At 47.3% G+C, this 20,897-nt stretch overlaps 1 protein-coding gene and 1 pseudogene across 5 annotated transcripts in view; one reads left to right on the plus strand and one right to left on the minus strand.

Moving 5' to 3' along the window:
• Window positions 1–20,897, minus strand: part of FBXL6 (F-box and leucine rich repeat protein 6) — a 140,642-nt gene that overhangs the window by 88,664 nt on the left and 31,081 nt on the right. For all 5 annotated transcript variants that reach the window (XM_077271585.1, XM_077271584.1, XM_077271583.1 and 2 more), the window contains exon 2: window positions 15,149–15,459. In XM_077271585.1, the coding sequence (XP_077127700.1) occupies window positions 15,149–15,459 (311 nt within the window). The remainder of the gene's footprint in view (window positions 1–15,148; window positions 15,460–20,897) is intronic.
• LOC143782149 (arginine/serine-rich coiled-coil protein 2 pseudogene) lies at window positions 12,364–13,388 on the plus strand (annotated as a pseudogene).

Genomic DNA, 20,897 nt, shown 5'->3' on the forward strand with positions numbered 1-20,897 from the left:
CCACTATCCAGTCGGTCTCCCATCACCTTGAGTCCATCATGAAAGACCGAGCTCAAGTGCAAAAACTTGGGCATGAGTGACCTATCCGAGGCCCTCTGCCGCTGGCGGGGATACGCCGAAAAAAAATGGCAGAGAACTGGGAAAGGGGAACACCTGATGGACCTGGTCTCCAGTCTGTGTTGCAGGCCCCCCTTGCTGCTGCACTGCTGGATGGCTGGGACGGGTCCGTGGCAAGGACAGGTCTCAAAAATGCCAGCATGCAGTGACGTTTATATTTTCTGATCTTTGCGCCAGAAAAACTGGGAACCGGGCTCTCCTGACGAAGGTCCTTGTTGAAGCAATCCTTCATCGAACGCCAACGTGTTTTGACTTTGAGCACTGTTTTAAAAAAAAAAAATAGTGGTTAGGCAATGCACTTTTGGTCACTGCTGCATCACACCGCATTGCAATATTTACGAAATGCCTTGTGGACCCGAGCCGGGGCGTCGACCCATCCATCCCACATCGCTTTGGCCACCTCATTCCACAGCCGCCGGGATTACCACGTTTTCCGAGTGCTGCGGAACCTGGGTGTCCCACAACGGGACTCGCTCATGGATCAGGCAGACGAGGATGTCATTGTCAATGAGGTCCTCATCCTGTTCTGGAACTTAGAAAATAAATACATACATTAATGTTTGAGACATTAACATAAGGAAACAAAAGAGACAGAAAACAAGCAAGAATATTCAAAGTCAGGAAAAAAAAAAAAGGAGTAAAGAACAAAAAGGTAAAGAAAGAGCAAAAGTGAAGAAATGAACAGTGAAGAATAGTAAAGTCAGGATACAATAAACAGAGTACAATCAGCCAGGTATACTTACACGCCGCCTTGCCACACGAACTTGTCCATGCTGCTCCTGCTCGGCCTCTGCCGCAGTGGAAGAACTGTTCTGAAAAAGATTTTAAAAAATTGTCACATGTGTAGATGTGACAGAGAATACTTACCAATCTGAAGAGGTGAGTACTCACTTCACTTTCATGTCCACCATATTCAGGGCCAAGACACTCCTTCTCTGAAGTAGAAGACATTCTGATAAATGCTGCAAGAAAAAATAATATAGAAATTATTAGTACATATAAAAGAGAAAAAAGAAAAGACAGAAATTGGCTTTGATACTCACATGTCCAAAGTGTAAATTCCTCACAGGTTCAGAGCTTCTTGTTCTTCCCAGTCAGCAGAGTAGTGGACTGTCAATGCCCACTCCCTCCGTTTATCTGTTTGTATGTGGGGGGTGGCTAATTAGCGTCTACACAGGTTTACTCTGGAAAAACACATGCGTTCACAAACGTAAACAAACGCGTGTGCTTGCAAACGCATGCGTTCTCAGACTGAAAAGCATTGTTTCCACGCATTCCTTCCGCAAACATTTCTAGGCGGCAAATTGACGCCTCCAAAATTGCAACATGTTTTATTTACCGCGCCAAGCCGCAGACGATGAAACGATGCGTCAAAAAGCATCCAATTGCAGGCACATGTGTCTTCAATGTTAAAGATAGGAAAACACGACGCATGCAGAAATATGCGGCATAAACGCTGCGGACACAACCGCAAATGTGAAGCCAGCCTTACAGCTAAAGCTAACAGACAATACTCTGTACTCCTCCTCCTAGACCCGTCCTCTGCCTTTGACACAGTTGACCACTGCCTCCTACTACAGATCCTCTCCTCCTTTGGCATCAAAGACCTTGCCCCATCCTGGATCTCCTTGTACCTTACCAACCGCACATTCAGCGTCTCCCACTGCCACATTACCTCCTCATCCCACCCTCTCTCTGTTGGAGTCCCCCAAGGCTCTGTTCTACTCTTCCCAATCTACACATTTGGCCTGGGACAACTCATAAAGTCCCATGGATTCCAGTACCACCTCTATGCTGATGACACTCAGATGTCGCCTCTCTTCTGTCCAGAATCCCGGAGTGCCTATCAGCCATATCCTCTTTCTTCTCCTCTCGCTTCCTCATACTCAATGTGGACAAATCTGAACTCATCATCTTTCCTCCATCTCATAGATCTTCCTTACCGGATCTATCTATCAAAATAAGTGAATTCACACTTTCCCCTGTCCCGGTCATCTGCCGCCTCGGAGTAACCCTTGACTCTGCCCTGTCCTTCAAACCGCACATCCAAGCTCTCACCACCTCCTGTCACCTCCAGCTCAAATATATCTCCAGAATCCGTCCTTTCCTCAACCATCACTCTACCAAAATGCTTGTGCATGCCCTCATCATCTCCCACCTCGACTACTGCAACATCCTCCTCTGTGCACCTTCTAACACTCTCGCACCCCTCCAGTCCATCCTTAACTCTGGTGCCCGACTAATCCATCTATCTCTCCTCGTTACTCCTCTGCTTCCCCCCTCTGCAAATCTCTTCACTGGCTCCCATTCCCTACAAAGCCATCCATAACCTTTCTCCTCCATATAACACTGAACTAATCTCCCGATATCTTCCCTCACGTAATCTCCGATCCTCCCAAGACCTCCTTCTCTCCTCCACACTTATTCGCTCCTCACCCAACCGCCTCCAAGACTTCTCCCGAATATCCCCCATCTTCTGGAATTCATCCGACTATCAACCACATTCGGATTCTTCAAATGAAACCTGAAAACCCCCCTCTTCAAAGAAGCTTACAGCCTGTAATGACCACACGGCCACCTCAACACCATCGGAGCTACTGCAACCGCCGACCTACTGTCTCCTTCCCCATAATCCTGTAGAATGTAAGCCCACAAGGGCAGGGTCCTCACCCCTCTGTACCAGTCTGTCATTGTTAGTTTGTTTACTATAAGTGATATTTGTATTTTGATGTATCCCCTTCTCATGTACAGCACCATGGAATCAATGGTACTATATAAATAAGAATAATCATAATAATAATAATATTGCATGGTATGGAGGTCACATAACGCAAAATAAAAAAAAAAAAAGCCAGAGATTTCCATTTAAAGTGAGTGCTTTTCAAAGCTGACAGGAGGAAAGGCCAAGGATATCAATAGGAATGAGCCAGTTAGCTGAAGATAAGAGTCCGTAGGCATATATACCTGAAGACACACAGGAAGCACCAAAGAACTGCCATGGTGGGCACTAGCTAAAGAAAGGGCTGGGTGTTGTCAGTTTAGAATTGCACGGTATGGAGGTCACACATCTACCCATCAATGTAGGGGACGACTGGGCCACATTCTGGAAATGAAGAGGTCAGGTTTGATGGTCGGTCACGGTTGCTATGAATTATCACTCATGAATTATCCTCACAAACTATTGTAATCTATTGATTTGTGATTCTGTCATAGTGTATTACTAATTGCCAGTTTTGTCATGTTCATTCAACACATGGTTATGATAACAGTCACCGTTTAATATTGAGGGGTGCGGGGTGACCGCCATGATGTACATTTGTTTGTGGATTTGTGTCCGGACATCCACATGAAGCTATATATTTTATCGTTATGCGAGTATTGAATCAGGTGTGCCCGTCCATTTGTGTCTGGTCTTTTTTGCTTTGTAACATCTGCATCAAAACTGCAGCAACTCCTGATGGTGGGCACGTACCCCAATATGTCCGCTCATGCTGTGTAAATTGCACCCTTGAAGACATACACAGCCTGTAACAGGGTCCAATGGATCTGTATAAGCGACAGGCGGTGGCAGCGAATGGCTCCTTTTATAATTGTGGAGTTAGTGGTGACTGTATTGGGAGATATGCAGTGCGTAAGGAAAGTATTCACACCCCTCTAAATTTGTCACAGTTTCATTGCAGCCATTTGGTAAATTCAGAAAAGTTCATTTTTTCTCATTAATGTTCACTCTGCACCTCATCTTGACTGAAAAAAAACAGAAATGTAGAAATTTCTGCAAATTTATTAAAAGAAACACTGAAATATCACATGGTCATAAGTCTTCAGCCCCTTTGCTCAGCCACTTATATGCAAGTCCCATGCTGTCCATTTCCTTGTGATCCTCCTTGAGATGGTTCTACTCCTTCATTGGAGTCCAGCTGTGTGTAATTACACTGATAGGACTTGATTTGGAAAGGTGCACACCTGTCTGTATAAGACCTCACAGCTCACAGTGCATGTCAGACCAAATGAGGATCATGAGGCCAAAGGAACTGGCCAAGGAGCTCAGAGACAGAGACAGAATTGTGGCAAGGCACAGATCTGGCCAAGGTTACAGCAGAATTTCTATAGTACTCAAGGTTCCTAAGAGCACAGTGGCCTCCATAATGCTTAAATTGAAGACGTTTGGGACCACCAGGTACACGTAAAATTGGCCATTTTTATGCGCTAAACGCTCTCATTTTTCATATTTCTATTGCAGTAATGCAGTTCAATTTTTGTGTTTCATGTTTGCATGTTTCAGCGCTGCAGTGTGCTGCCTTATTTGCTTGACTGTATAAGAGTTGGTGACTCTAGGTTCAGCACCTGTTCACACTTACTCTATGTTTGGATGTGACGGTCAAGTTTTTTCACCAGAAGTCTTACTAGACCTGGCCGTCCAGCCAAACTGAGCAATTGTGGGAGAAGAGCCTTGGTGAGAAAGGTAAAGAAGAACCCCAAGATCACTGTGGCTGAGCTCCAGAAATGAAGTAGGGAGATGGGACAAAGTTCCACAAAGTCAACTATCACTGCAGCCCTCCACCAGTCAGGCCTTTATGGCAGAGTGGCCCAACGGAAGCCTCTCCTCAGTGCAAGACATATGAAAGCCGCATAGAGTTTACTAAAAAAAAACACATGAAGGACTCCCAGACTATGAGAAATAAGATTCTCTGGTCTGATGAGATGAAGATAGACCTTTTTGGTGATAATTCTAAGCGGTATGTGTGGAGAAAACCAGGTACTGCTCATCACCTGCCCAATACAATCCCAACAGTGAATCATGGTGGTGGCAGCATCATGTTATGGGGGTGTTTTTCAGCTGCAGGGACAGGACGACTGGTTGCCATTGAAGGAAACATGAATGTGGCCAAGTACAGAGATATATCCTGGATGAAAACCTCTTCCAGAGTGCTCTGGACCTCAGACTTGGCCGAAGGTTCACCTTCCAACAAGACAATGACCCTAAGCACACAGCTAAAATAGCAAAGGAGCGGCTTCAGAGCAACTCTGTGATTATTCTTGACCGGCCCAGCCAGAGAACTGACGTAAACCCAATGGAGCATCTCTGGAGAGACCTGAAAATGGCGTCCACCAACGTTCACCATCCAACCTGACGGAACTGGAGAGGATCTGCAAGGAAAAATGGCTGAGGATCCCCAAATCCAGGGGTGAAAAACTGGTTGTATCATTCTTAAGAAGACTCATGGCTGTACGAGCTCAAAAGGGGCTTCTACCCAATACTGAGCAAAGGGGCTGAAGACTTATGGCCATGGGATAGTTCAGGTTTTATTTTGTAATAAATTTGCAAAAATTACTACATTTGTCTTTTTTCAGTCAAGATGGGGTGCAGAGTGAACATTAATGAGAAAAAAAGAACTTTTCTGAATTTACCAAATGACTGCAGTGAAACAAAGAGTGAAAAATGTAAAGGGGTGTGAATACTTTCTGTACCCACTGTATATAAAATCTTGTGTACGGTATACAACATCCGCTCCTTGTGAGCCCCAATACCCGGCCTAGTAGTGCAAGCAGCCGCATCAATCACACGTCAGTCGTGTAACTGTCCGGAGGACTGGAGGCGGCTCCCGGACACACTAGTAACGCACAACAGATCTCTGCGATTCCCCGTTTGATTCTTGACAATATGGAGACAGTGGTTGGATCGGCTGTTATCCTTATATACAGACACACGGAGGCAGCCTTGCATACAGACATACAGAGGCAGCCTTATATACAGACACACGGAGGCAGGCTTATATACAGACACACGGAGGCAGGCTTATATACAGAGGCAGGATTATATACAGAGGCAGGATTATATACAGACACACGGAGGCAGCCTTATATACAGACACGGAGGCAGCCTTATATACAGACACACGGAGGCAGCCTTATATACAGACACACGGAGGTAGCCTTATATATAGACACACGGAGGCAGCCCTATATACAGACACACTGAGGCAGCCTTACATACAGACACACGGAGGCAGCCTTATATACAGACACACGGAGGCAGCCTTATATACAGAGGCAGGCTTATATACAGAGGCAGGATTATATACAGACACACGGAGGCAGCCTTATATACAGACACACGGAGGCAGCCTTATATACAGACACACGGAGGCAGCCTTATATACAGACACACGGAGGCAGCCTTATATACAGACACACGGAGGCAGCCCTATATACAGACACACTGAGGCAGCCTTACATACAGACACACGGAGGCAGCCTTACATACAGACACACGGAGGCAGCCTTATATACAGACACACGGAGGCAGGCTTATATACAGACACACGGAGGCAGGCTTATATACAGACACACGGAGGCAGCCTTATATACAAACACACGGAGGCAGCCTTATATACAGACACACGGAGGCAGCCCTATATACAGACACACGGAGGCAGCCCTATATACAGACACACGGAGGCAGCCTTGCATACAGACACACGGAGGCAGCCTTGTATACAGACACACGGAGGCAGCCTTATATACAGACACGGAGGCAGCCTTATATACAGACACACGGAGGCAGCCTTGTATACAGACACACGGAGGCAGCCCTATATACAGACACACGGAGGCAGCCTTATATACAGACACACGGAGGCAGCCTTGTATACAGACACGGAGGCAGCATTACATAGTTACATAGTTATTAAGGTTGAAGGAAGACTAAGTCCATCTAGTTCAACCCATAGCCTAACCTAACATGCCCTAACATGTTGATCCAGGGGAAGGCAAAAAAAACCCATGTGGCAAAGCGTAAGCTCCACATTGGGGAAAAAAATTCCTTCCCGACTCCACATACGGCAATCAGACTAGTTCCCTGGATCAACGCCTTATCAAGGAATCTAGTGTATATACCCTGTAACATTATACTTTTCCAGAAAGGTATCCAGTCCCCTCTTAAATTTAATTAATGAATCCCTCATTACAACATCATACGGCAGAGAGTTCCATAGTCTCACTGCTCTTACAGTAAAGAATCCGCGTCTGTTATTATGCTTAAACCTTCTTTCCTCCAGACGTAGAGGATGCCCCCTTGTCCCTGTCACCGGTCTATGATTAAAAAGATCATCAGAAAGGTCTTTGTACTGTCCCCTCATATATTTATACATTAACATAAGATCACCCCTTAGTCTTCGTTTTTCCAAACTAAATAGCCCCAAGTGTAATAACCTATCTTGGTATTGCAGACCCCCCAGTCCTCTAATAACCTTGGTCGCTCTTCTCTGCACCCGCTCCAGTTCAGCTATGTCTTTCTTATACACCGGAGACCAGAACTGTGCACAGTATTCTAAGTGTGGTCGAACTAGTGACTTGTATAGAGGTAAAATTATGTTCTCCTCATGAGCATCTATGCCTCTTTTAATGCATCCCATTATTTTATTTGCCTTTGTAGCAGCTGCCTGACACTGGCCACTGAATATGAGTTTGTCATCCACCCATACTCCCAGGTCTTTTTCATTGACGGTTTTGCCCAGAGTTTTAGAATTAAGCACATAGTTATACATCTTATTACTTCTACCCAAGTGCATGACCTTACATTTATCCCCATTAAAGCTCATTTGCCATTTATCAGCCCAAGCTTCTAGTTTACATAAATCATCCTGTAATATAAAATTGTCCTCCCCTGTATTGATTACCCTGCAGTTTAGTGTCATCTGCAAATATTGAAATTCTACTCTGAATGCCCCCTACAAGGTCATTAATAAATATGTTAAACAGAAGAGGGCCCAATACTGACCCCTGTGGTACCCCACTGCTAACCGCAACCCAGTCCGAGTGTGCTCCATTAATAACCACCCTTTGTTTCCTATCCCTGACCCAGCTCTCAACCCACTTGCACATATTTTCCCCTATCCCCATTATTCTCATTTTATGTATCAACCTTTTGTGTGGCATCGTATCAAAAGCTTTTGAAAAGTCCATATACACTACATCCACTGGGTTCCCTTGGTCCAGTCCGGAACTTACCTCTTCATAGAAGCTGATCAGATTAGTCTGACATGAATGATCCCTAGTAAACCCGTGCTGATACTGGGTCATGAGGTTATTCCTCTTCAGATACTCCAGTATAGCGTCCCTTAGAATGCCCTCCAGGATTTTACCCACAGTAGAGGTTAAGCTTACTGGCCTATAATTTCCGAGTTCAGTTTTTGCCCCTTTTTGAATATTGGCACCACATTTGCTATACGCCAGTCCTGTGGTACAGACCCTGTTATTATGGAGTCTTTAAAGATTAATAATAATGGTCTATCAATGACTGTACTTAATTCCTGCAGTACTCGGGGGTGGATCCCATCCGGGCCCGGAGATTTGTCAATTTTAGTGATTTTTAGACGCCGCTGTACTTCCTGCTGGGTTAAGCAGGTGACACTTAATGGGCAGAGGCAGCCTTATATACAGACACACGGAGGCAGCCTTATATACAGACACACAGAGGCAGCCTTATATACAGACACACGGAGGCAGCCTTATATACAGACACACAGAGGCAGCCTTATATACAGACACACGGAGGCAGGCTTATATACAGACACGGAGGCAGCCTTATATACAGACACACGGAGGCAGCCTTATATACAGACACACAGAGGCAGCCTTATATACAGACACACGGAGGCAGCCTTATATACAGACACACAGAGGCAGCCTTATATACAGACACACGGAGGCTGGCTTATATACAGACACGGAGGCAGGCTTATATACAGAGGCAGGATTATATACAGACACACGGAGGCAGCCTTATATACAAACACACGGAGGCAGCCTTATATACAAACACACGGAGGCAGCCTTATATACAGACACACGGAGGCAGCCTTATATACAAACACACGGAGGCAGCCTTATATACAGACACACGGAGGCAGCCTTGCATATAGACACACGGAGGCAGCCTTATATACAGACATACAGAGGCTGGCTTATATACAGACATACAGAGGCAGCCTTATATACAGACATACAGAGGCTGGCTTATACAGACATACAGAGGCAGCCTTATATACAGACATACAGAGGCTGGCTTATATACAGACATACAGAGGCTGGCTTATATACAGACATACAGAGGCAGCCTTATATACAGACATACAGAGGCTGGCTTATATACAGACATACAGAGGCTGGCTTATATACAGACATACAGAGGCTGGCTTATACAGACATACAGAGGCTGGCTTATATACAGACATACAGAGGCTGGCTTATATACAGACATACAGAGGCAGCCTTATATACAGACATACAGAGGCAGGCTTATATACAGACATACAGAGGCAGCCTTATATACAGACATACAGAGGCTGGCTTATATACAGACATACAGAGGCTGGCTTATACAGACATACAGAGGCAGGCTTATATACAGACATACAGAGGCAGCCTTATATACAGACATACAGAGGCTGGCTTATACAGACATACAGAGGCTGGCTTATACAGACATACAGAAGCTGGCTTATATACAGACATACAGAGGCTGGCTTATATACAGACATACAGAGGCTGGCTTATATACAGACATACAGAGGCTGGCTTATATACAGACATACAGAGGCTGGCTTATATACAGACATACCAGAGGCTGGCTTATATACAGACATACAGAGGCTGGCTTATATACAGACATACAGAGGCTGGCTTATATACAGACATACAGAGGCTGGCTTATATACAGACATACAGAGGCTGGCTTATATACAGACATACAGAGGCTGGCTTATATACAGACATACAGAGGCAGGCTTATATACAGATACGGAGGCAGCCTTATATACAGACACACGGGTTTATGAAGCAATAAACCCACATGAACTTTTAAAGGAACAAGCCTCCTGTTTTCCTCCCGTCGCACCCAAGTGAGTACAACCCCTACAATTGTTGTTAGACGTGCCGGCAGCTTTCCAGCAGAGACTTCTACAGGAAAGACTGCATGTCCTGGCTGAAATCTGTCGCAAGCCAGCAAGCATTGCCAGAAAAAAAAAAAAAAAAAAAAAATGGAGGACCTGCTGAAACACCTGGTCCATTCGCAGCAGCAAGAGACCAACAAGCTGTTACAGCAGATCCAGCAGGATCAATGGCAGCAGATGCAGCGTCTGGCAACCGCCATCCAGGGCAGGACCAGCGCCCCAACCCCAGGTCCGGCTGATGACGCCCACGTCCAGAAGGCGGTAAGATGTGCTTTTCAGAAAAAGACCCCTGGGGATGAAATTGAGGCGTTCCTGACCGTTTGAGAGGGTCGCCGAAAGGGATAAACTCCCGCCAGAGCAGTGGGCAGAGGTACTGGCACCATACTTGATGGGGGAACCCCAGAAGGCATACTATGATTTAGCTTTGCAGGACGCCAAAGAGTATGGCAAGCTAAAAACAGATTCTCGCGCGCTTGGGGGTGCCAATGATTCTCAGGGCGCAGCAGGTTCACCATTCGGCGTATGGGACAAACCACAGCGCTCCCTAATGTTTGACCTATTGCACCTGGTCCAGAAGTCGGTGCAGCCAGGGACCTCTACAGCTGCGGAGATGGTAGAGTGGGTGGTGATAGACCAGTTCGTGCACTCCCTGCCGAGGCCCATACAGACTTGGGTTGCCCAGGATGATCCCAGGAATGCCAATAATTATAATAATAATAATTTTTATTTATATAGCGCCAACATATTCCGCAGCGCTTTACAACTTGTAGAGTGGACTTGTACAGACAATAGACATTACAGCATAACAGAAATCACAGTTCAAAACAGATACCAGGAGGAATGAGGGCCCTGCTCGCAAGCTTACAATCTATGAGGAAAAGGGGAGACACGAGAGGTGGATGGTAACAATTGCTTTAGTTATTCGGACCAGCCATAGTGTAAGGCTCGGGTGTTCATGTAAAGCTGCATGAACCAGTTATCAGCCTAAGTATGTAACAGTACAGACACAGAGGCTATTAACTGCATAAAGTGTATGAGAACATGATGCGAGGAACCTGATTATGTGTTTTGTTTTTTCTTCTATTTTTAGTAGGCCACACAGGGATAGTTAGGTTAATGCGTTGAGGCGGTAGGCCAGTCTGAACAAATGCGTTTTTAGGGCACGCTTAAAACTGTGGGGATTGGGGATTAATCGTATTAACCTAGGTAGTGCATTCCAAAGAATCGGCGCAGCACGTGTAAAGTCTTGGAGACGGGAGTGGGAGGTTCTGATTATCGAGGATGCTAACCTGAGGTCATTAGCAGAGTGGAGGGCACGGGTAGGGTGGTAGACTGAGACCAGAGAGGAGATGTAGGGTGGTGCTGAGCCATGGAGTGCTTTGTGAATGAACTGGTTGGACTGGTTGAGAGATACCAGGGGATTAAAGCCCACTCCATACTGGGGGTCCCAACAGGGGGCGGAGGCCCAAAAGGGGGTGGGGAGTCCAAGGTCCGGGGGAGGTGGTGCCCAGGGTCACTACCGGTGGTGTTTGCTGGAGGTGCCACTGCCCAGGTCATATAGCCGCTCACTGTCCCCGGAGCAGAAGAACTGCAGCATAGGACGCCGATGTTCATATTATGCTCATCAGGCCTGCAGTGTGAATCGTCTCCCCCAGCGAGGGGCCTCAAGCGTGTCCCGTGAAGGTGAACAGGCGGCAGGCAACAGCACTGTTAGACTCTGGGAGTTTAGTGACCCTTGTGAGGGCCACCCTTCCTCTCCAACTGATCCCGGGAAAAAAAGTTGGTGTGCAGTGCATTCATGGTGATGTTAAGGACTACCCTATGGCCAGAGTGGATATTGAAAAGGCCCACAGTACTGTGTCTCATGAGGTCAGAGTTGTTCGGGACTTGTTGCACCCTATAATTATAGGCTGGGACTTTTGTTTATTTTTGGATCTGTAGGGGAAGGGTTCTGAGTTTGCTCGCGTAAATAGGGAACCAGTGAACCCTAATAAAGTATGACCACACGCAGAGGAGACGGGTTTCCCTTTTGTGTCCTTGTGGGGGATGAGGAGGTGGTGTCCCCTATGTCTGACATTCCAGAGTTAGGGGTGACCAGTGAGAATTTTGGGTCTGTCCAAAATAGGGACCAAACTCTGAAAGAAGCCTTCAATAATGTCACTGTCATTAATGGGGTTGCACAGGAGCTGGGGGCTGACACAAGGTTTCCCTATTTTATGATGAGTGGAGAGTTGTTTTTTTCTCTTGCTCTGCAAACCTCATTGGATCAACTGCTAGGTTGCCCTGACGTAACGGCCCGCTCCCAGAATGCGCAGCGCGAAGGCTGCTTCCTTTGGCGTTTCCACATACAGGTATTAGTGCCCCGCCCGCTTCAGTCGACGTTGTTGAGCCATGTGACCGCAGCTGGCGGCGCCACAGACCCGGACTCCGCGGCAGAAGGCGGGAACCGTTTGCTTTTCTACTAACCATGGCGTCTAGTGACCAAGAGCGGGAAGACAGATCTCCTGGAAGCTTATCACCGACATTAGAAAAGCGCATGGAGCATTGTGACCCTTCAAAGTGCCCTAAAGCTTATAGGTATTATTCTAGTTCCCGCTCAAGGGAGCACAAAAGGAAGACTGATGAAGGAAAGTAGCATAGGAGTAGGAGCAGAAGCAAAGAGGCAAGAAGATTAGAATCCAAAGACAAATCCTCTAAGAAACACAGATCTGATGACTGATAAAGAGCATACAGACAAAGTGAGTGAGAGGCTTAATTCATCGAAAATGGAGAAAACAGACATCGACGTAAAGAGATCGTCTAGAGGTAGAAGCCATTCCAGATCTTGATCACGTGACCGGCAGCACCGTAGTAAAAGCCGTGACAGGAGAAAGTCCCAGTCGAGGAGCAGAGATCCTAAAAGGTGCCCTCGAACTCATTCAACATCTAGATCCAGGCACCCACACAGGAGTAAGAGTAGAAGCAGGAGTCGTGAGAAAAAGAAGAGAGACTTGACACAGAAGGCAGAGTAGAAGCCGACCACCACCTAGTCCACCACCATTTCGAGGAAGAAATACTGCAATGGATGCACAAGAAGCACTGGCTAGAAGATTAGAGAGGGCAAAGAAACTCCAAGAACAGCGTGAAAAGGAAATGGTTGAAAAGCAAAAACAGCAAGAAATAGTAGCAGTTGCTGCTGCCGGTGGTGGGTCTGTTCTGAACGTTGTAGCATTGTTGGCATCTGGAACTTAAGTGACTCCTCAGATAGCTATGGCAGCTCAGATGGCCACATTACAAGCCAAGGCGTTGGCAGAAACTAGAATCTCTGTACCACCTTAGACTTGACGAAGGGATATTGGCAGATTCCCATGCAACAGGAAGCCAAGGAGAAGACTGAACCTTCTACTCCGGATGGATGCTTCCAGTATGTCCGGATGCCGTTTGGACTGCAGGGAGCTACGGATAGAATAACCCTTGCACTCCATAAACAAAACGCACCGGCATACCTAGACGATATGGTTATCTTCAGCCCGGACTGGGAGAGTCTTCTGGAAAAGGTCTAGGCAGTGTCTGATGCTCTAAGGAAGGCTGGATTTCAATAAACCCAAAGAAATGTGCCTTGGGGAAAGAAGAAGCCAAATACCTGGGATATGTAGTGGGTAGAGGCGAGATCAAATCCCAAATCAGGGAAGTGGAGGCAATTCAAACATTGCCAAGATTGCTGTCAAAAAAACAAGTTCGAGCCTTCCTGGGGATCGTTGGATACTACAGGAGGTTTATCTCAAACGCCGCCATGATGGCCGCGCCCCTGACTGACCTCCTTAAGGGGGCGAAATCGGTAATGGTCTGATCTGGTGGCCCCTGACTAAGAAAGTTTATATTCCAAACAGGTGCCTCAGATGTCGGGGTAGGAGCACCCTGTTCTCTACCTGAGAAGGAAGCTATCCTCATGCCAGAGGAATTATTCAGTCGTCGAGAAGGAGTGCTTGGCCACAAACTGTGCAGTAGACACATCTTGGTACTATCTGGTGGGACGTAAGTTTAGATTGATATCCGACCATGCCACACTCGGATGAGGGAAACAAAGGAAAAAATGATAGGGTCACCCGTTGGTTCTTAGCCCTACAAGATTTCAACTTCCATGCAGGGCATAGAGCAGGGAAGCTACATGGTAATGCCTCTCAAGAATCTTTTGTCTGGTAGGAGAAAGTGCCATGCCCAATGGCTTTAGTAAGAGGGGGGAGGTATGTCGTCTGGCAAATGGTCGCATAGACGATGGGAGGTATGTGTTGCAGACATGGCTCCTCTCTGTAGTGCAACCTAGAGCACTTTATCTAGTGCATGAAAGCACTAAGGTTAATTTGTTGCACCTGGGACTAGGTTGCGGGTAGCTGTGATATATGGGCGGGTCTAGCTACCCACATCTCACCTCTGGGTATGGTTAACAGCCTATATAATGGAGGCTGTTTGGCACATGGTCTGTGTGTTGGGCTCCAGAGCCCGAGTACTGGACACTACCCCACCCTGTGTGCCCATAGACCTCGCGGAGCAGAGCCCCACTATGGACATTTCGTATTTTGTTTGCCTGATCTAAAGGCTATTTGTTTTCTGTTTTACTTCTGGGTTTATGGAGCAATAAACCCACATGAACATTTAAAGGAAAAAGCCTCCTGTTTTCCTCCTGTCGCACCCAAGTGAGCAAAACCCCTACAATACAGGCAGAGGCAGGCTTATACGCGCGCAGAGGCAGGTTTTTTTTTTAGGGTTTTGTATACTACAATACAGCACAGATTAGCAGGAAAAAATAAGTTTGGATTTTGGGGTCGGACAACCTCTTGAAGACATGGGGACCAGACAAGGGGGCAATTGTAACCCAGTAAACAGCCCTGTCTGCCTCTGCAGAGCATGCCCAATACAATCTCCTATAGAAGGCTATGAGTGATGGGAGACAGATCACCTCCACCTGCAGTGATCTCGTACACGTCACAGCGCATGCCCACTACAATCTATGATAGCAATCAATACATTCACTACCTCAGCGGAGCCGGCCTCCATCACCTTCAGCAGGTGAGGAGCTGGATGCTGCGTTGTGTACTCACCTGCACAGGGTGGGCACGGCACCCTCACTATCTACCACCAGTTGGAAGACCCTGTGAAGGATCTCTTGCGGCATCACGCTGCCCCAGCCATGGTCTGTGGTGATGGGGGGGCTGGTACACACTGCTTTGCGCACACGCTTGACCACAGTGACGATCTCCTCCGGGTCAGGAGGGAGGAAGAACAGCATGCCGTTAACCGTGTGCTGGACGTTACAATCCTCTGCTGGCAGTCGCTCCACACGGCGTCTCTTACTCCTCGGTTTCTTAGCTTGTTTTCCTGTGTGGCGTCCATGAGAACTGTGAGATGCCATCTGCAGAGAAAACAGTGGTGAAGACTGCGCCGACAACTATAGGCAGTGCAAACAACAACGAAGGAGAGAGCTGACAGCAACGACAAACAGTAGCTGCAACAACAAAGAACAGCAACGACGGGCAGCGCCGACGACAATGACCAATAGTGCAGCCAACAACGAAGGGAAGCGCTATCAATGAAGGACAATGGCGGCAACAACAAAGGACAGCAACGACGGTGTCAGTATTCTTCATTTTTGGTTTTTCTGGCAACTATGGTTCCACTATAATTTAAATGTAGCTTTATTCCTTTCTGGCCAGCAAGGGTTAGTGTCAGTTTCCTTGCAGGCAGCTGCTTGTCAGCTGATGTGGGTGGTGACCACTCCCACCTTCCTTTAAAAAGGCACATGACCCATCAGGTGACGGTCAGTGATGAGAGTAATCTATGCGGACCAAGCAGCTCTCTGGTTGCAGTAGTGAATTTACTGTTTTGTTGAGTTCATGGTCCTGGTGCCTACCCTCTGCTGTGTGCTGCTTTATCTGTCTTGTGTTTGTCAGTTTCCCTGTGCTGTTCATCTGCTGCAGTGGTGAGGCTAGTGTTATTGCCGGTCAGTGCACTAGCCAGGGATTAGGGAGGTGACAAACAGGCATCAGCACGTGAACATGGTAGGGGGAAGGACCCACTTTAGGACATTAGGGGAGTCTAGGGACAGGCTCAGGTTGGAGCTCAGGTGGTGCTCCTGTCCCTCGTTCCCCATGGTTAGCGCCTTCCTCACCCCATTGTGTCTCATTGTCACGAGAAGGTAAAAATACCATGGTCTGAGGGATTTTTTCAGTAGGTGACATGGTTCAAGACACTGCCTAGAAAACTCACCTCTGTCTCGGCCTGCAGGCAACTCCCTCTCCCATGAATACAGCTGAAACTTCAGTGTGGGACTCTGTCCCCTCCCCCTTCCTCTGGAATGCAGGGGTATGTAGAAATCCTTTGTCAGAAAACCAGATGCTCTCCTGCTCATGTACCACCTTAATAGTAAGACATCACTTGACCCCAATTAGTGACAGAGATATGGAAGTTATCTATTTGGTATGTGCGTCGGCTGGGCCATCACACTGAGTTTTCTAGGAGCAGCGCCTACAAAGAAACGGATTGCTGCTTAACAGAGGCTCATAAACACGTCGTGTTTTGGGATCAAATTAACACCCAGCTCAAGCCCGGAAGAATGGTAGTCCTGTGTTGTGAATTCTGCTTTTGGGATCCCTCCGGTGGTAGTAGGTGGTAATGCAGTTGTCCCTGGGTTGCAGTCCTGGTCAGGTGTGTCTGCTGATTGCAGTTCTGACTGGGGTATTTAGGTGTGCAGGATTCATTAGTCCTTGCCAGTTGTCAATTGTTGTTGGGAGGTGTTGGACCTCTGCCTGGTTCCTCCTGCCTTTCTGCCAAATCAGCAAAGATAAGTGTCTGTTTTTTTTTCTGTGGCACACATGCTGTGTGCTTCATAATTCAGTGCTATTCTTTTGTGTTTTCTTGTCCAGCTTAGATTGTGTCAGTATTTTATCAGTCTTGTTGGATTCTCTGGGGTTGCAGATATTCATTCCACGTCTTTAGTTAGATTGTGGAATTTTTTGTATTATCTGCTGTGGATATTTTTGGAAGGGTTTTAATACTTACCGCTTAGTATTCTGTCCTATCCTTTCCTATTTAGCTAGAGTGGCCTCTTTTGCTAAATCCTGTTTCCTACCTGCGTGTCTATTCTTCTCCTACTCTCAGTCATTATTCGTGGGGGGCTGCCTATCCTTTGGGGTTCTGCTCTGAGGCAAGGTAGTATTCCTATTTCCATCTATAGGGGTATTTAGTCCTCCGGCTGTGTCGAGGTGTCTAGGGTTTGTTAGGCACACCCCACGGCTACTTCTAGTTGCGGTGTTAGTTCAGGATTTGCGGTCAGTACAGGTTCCACCGACTCCAGAGAAAGTTTCATGCGGCTCCAAGGTCACCGGATCATAACAGTCCCGTGATCGCTATATGATGTTGCATCCTGGAGCTACGGGGTATATGAGTGTTCCATAACTCTGAGAAAGTAGGAGTACATTTCATAGCTCCGCCCACTCAGTGATGTCATGACCAAGGGGTATAAGACTCAGAGCTCAGTTTTCACTAGCCTTTGACCAGGAAGCTAGCTGAGAAATACTTTGTCAAGCATCTTGACGTATCGCGCCTCCCTCGAGCCACATGGTCTGCCATGAGCTGAAATAAGGAACTGCAAGTGTTTTTTTTCCTGTTAATCCTTTTATTTGTAATTATCTGTATATACCTAATCTCATTTTATAAACTCTTTTACCCTTATGTAAACACTGCCTACCTTTTTTTTTTTTGAGTAAAATATAAAATTACTAGCTTGTCTATCCTTGCTCTATAACGTACGGTCACGTCCTCTGAAGTGAATTACGCTACTGATTTGGGTTGGCTCCGGACCCGTTAAGAAATTGGAGCTGGTGGCAGCAGAATTTGTCCTGTGCAATTGGGAGTCTTTGTAGCGACTGGCGGCATTGATAATTATTGTTCACGCCTGAGAGGGAGTAGTTATATCGCCCTCGCTGCAACATCACCATTAGCCAGTACAAAGTAAGGCTGCCTTTCTGGCAACTAATTATCCTAGGCACAGTACCATGACTGACCTGACAGTAAGGGGGCGCCAGAGAGCTGCAAGTTCCAAACCGGGACTGGGAAGTGGGATACAGATAACTCCCCTTCCGAAACAACCAGGGGCAACCAAACAACCCTGGTTCATGACAAATTGTTGTGTGTGGTTGGGAAGATAAAGGTATCCTCCCTGTGAACCGTGACATATTGGTGGCAGAATGGTGGGATAATAGAGCATTAGTGATTGCGAGGACTTGGTGCAAAAATGTTTTGGAGAACGAGCTCAGTGTTTACTAGTCCTGAGACAATAGTGTGTACTTGTGATTACCTCCTATCCTTCTCTTCATTTTTCTAGCCTATCTTTCATTTGGCAATGATGGCCGCAAAAGGAGAATCTGATCCAGCAATACCACGAGAGAGCCGAGCGGCAAGCCGAGCGGGAGCACCAGCTGGAGTTAGCCCGACTCCAGGGGCCGAGATCGTCCCAGTCCAGCGGCGAGCCTAACAGTGCTCAGACCCCTAAACCCCGGCCAGAGCACATTCCTGTGATGATAAAGGACGGGGACTTGGACATATTTTTGAGGGCATTTGAGAAAGCCTGCAGACAGTATCGGCTGCCTGGCAACAAATGGGCCCAATACCTGACCCCAGGGCTAAGAGACAAAGCTCTGGAGGCGTTTGCTGCTCTCCCGCCAGACCAAGATGAAGACTGAGGCCATCAAGCAGGCCCTGATAAAGTACCAGCTAACACCTGAGGTTTACTGTATTAAGTACGGGAACCTCCAACGTGGCCCACACGACAGTTACAGCGATGTGGTGCATTGACTCAGGACCCACTTTAACCAGTGGACCCAAGGACTGTCAGTGACCACCTTTGCACAGCTGCGAGACCTGATGATCAAAGACCAGTTCTTACATCTTTGCCCAGCTGAGGTGCGACAGTTCGTGATGGACAGAGAACCCAAAGACGTGACGAAAGCAGCGCAGATCGCCGATGCCTATGAGGCCAACCGTAGATCGGAAGTGTGGAAGCCAGTCACCGCCAGCTGGAGAGGGGTAAGCCTGCAACCAACGCCTGTACCCCTGCCAGCCAACACGCCAGAGACCCTGTCCCCATTGCCAACTGCATCAGACCTACCATCGACCTTCGCCAGTGTTTTTCCTGCAAACGGACTGATCATATCAGCGCCAACTGTCCAGAGAAGCAAAGGAACCCCCAGCCAAGGCCCCAGGGCCTAATGCAGCATGTTCTTTTGGTGGGTGGGGCAGATGGGAGGGTGTATGACAACGTGCAGCACGTCACTGTGGAGGGCCATGTTGCTACAGGCCTCAAGGACACCGGGGCTGAATGAACCCTCATCCGATATGAACTGGCGGCCCCTGAAGAGATCATTCCGGGGAAAACCCTGACTGTCACTGGGATTAGGGGCATCAGCTGTTCCCTGCCAATGACCCAGGTGTATATAGATTGGGGTGCCGGGAGAGGGGTGAAGGAAGTGGGGCTGTCTGTTAAGTTGCCCACTGATGGTTTTATTGGGGATTGATTTGGGGCGGATGGTTGCATATTATGTCCCTGACTCCCCTCCCCGATCGAATGCTGATGATAGTGATGGGAAATTGCATGTGTTACCTGACAATGCTTTACTGGTTAATGATGTACCTGATAATCAATTATCTGAAAATGCCGAGCGTAATACTGATGGTGATGAAAATATGCATGTGTTACCTGCTAAAAATGTGTGTCCTGAGAATGTGTTCACAGGTGGAGGAGTGCTCAGCCTCGTCACTCTGCGGGGTGGGACGGCTGAGGAACCTCTAACAGGAGCAAGCAATAAGGGAAATGGGGAGATGCATGGGAACCGTGAGAAAGGTGATGCCGTGCTAGTGACCAGTGCCACAGAGGAAAGTAACTGCCCCATAAGTAGCACTGCTCCTGAGGTAATGGGGGTGGATGGGGAGGTAGTACCATAGCAGAGCCGGCTGATGGGTCTGTGGAAATCCCCGGAGAGACAGCCTACGTAGCTGCTGTCACCCGCTGTCAGAGTGCCCGGAAAGCAGAAAACGGTCTGCCTTCTGGACCCTTCTGAGTCACAGGTGTGATTATCACTGTTCATGGGGAGGATACCTTTATAATCCCCACCACTCAGACCAATTTGTCATAAACCGGGGTTGTTCGGTTGCCCCTGGTTCTTTCTGAAGGGAAGTTATTTATATCCCACTTCTCAGTTCAGGTTTGGAACTTGCAGCTCTCTGGCGCCCCCCTTACCCTGAGGTCAGACCAGGTATGGACCCAGGATAATTAGTCACCAGAAAGGCTGCCTCACTTTGTACTGGCTAATGGGCACAATGCAGCGAGGGTGATACAACTACTCCCACTTAGGCGAGAACAATAATTATCAACGCCGCCGGTCGCTACCAAGCTTCCCAACTGCACAGGAGAAGTTCTGCTGCTACAGCTCCGAATTCTTATTAACGGGTCCGGAGCCAACCCAAATTAGGATCGCAATTCACTTCAAAGGACGTGACCGTACATTATAGAGCAAGGAGTGACAAACTAGTAATTTTATATTTTACTCCAAAAAAGGTAGGAAGTGTTTACAAGGTATAAAAAGATACCATAAAGAAGACAAAATCATGTGTACAATACAATTACAAATAAAAAAGGATTAACATTGAAAAAGAACACTTAAAGATCGATCAGATCATTTCATATCATCTTGGCTGGCCGTGTGCTGAGGGAAAAGGGCGAGCATATATCCAGATGCATGAGAACAGCTTGCAGAGCTGCAGTTAGCTCGCTTCCTGGACCAACACTGCCTCTCA

Source organism: Ranitomeya variabilis, chromosome 6, assembly GCF_051348905.1.
Source record: "Ranitomeya variabilis isolate aRanVar5 chromosome 6, aRanVar5.hap1, whole genome shotgun sequence".
In the NCBI taxonomy this organism is placed as follows: Eukaryota; Metazoa; Chordata; class Amphibia; order Anura; family Dendrobatidae; genus Ranitomeya; species Ranitomeya variabilis.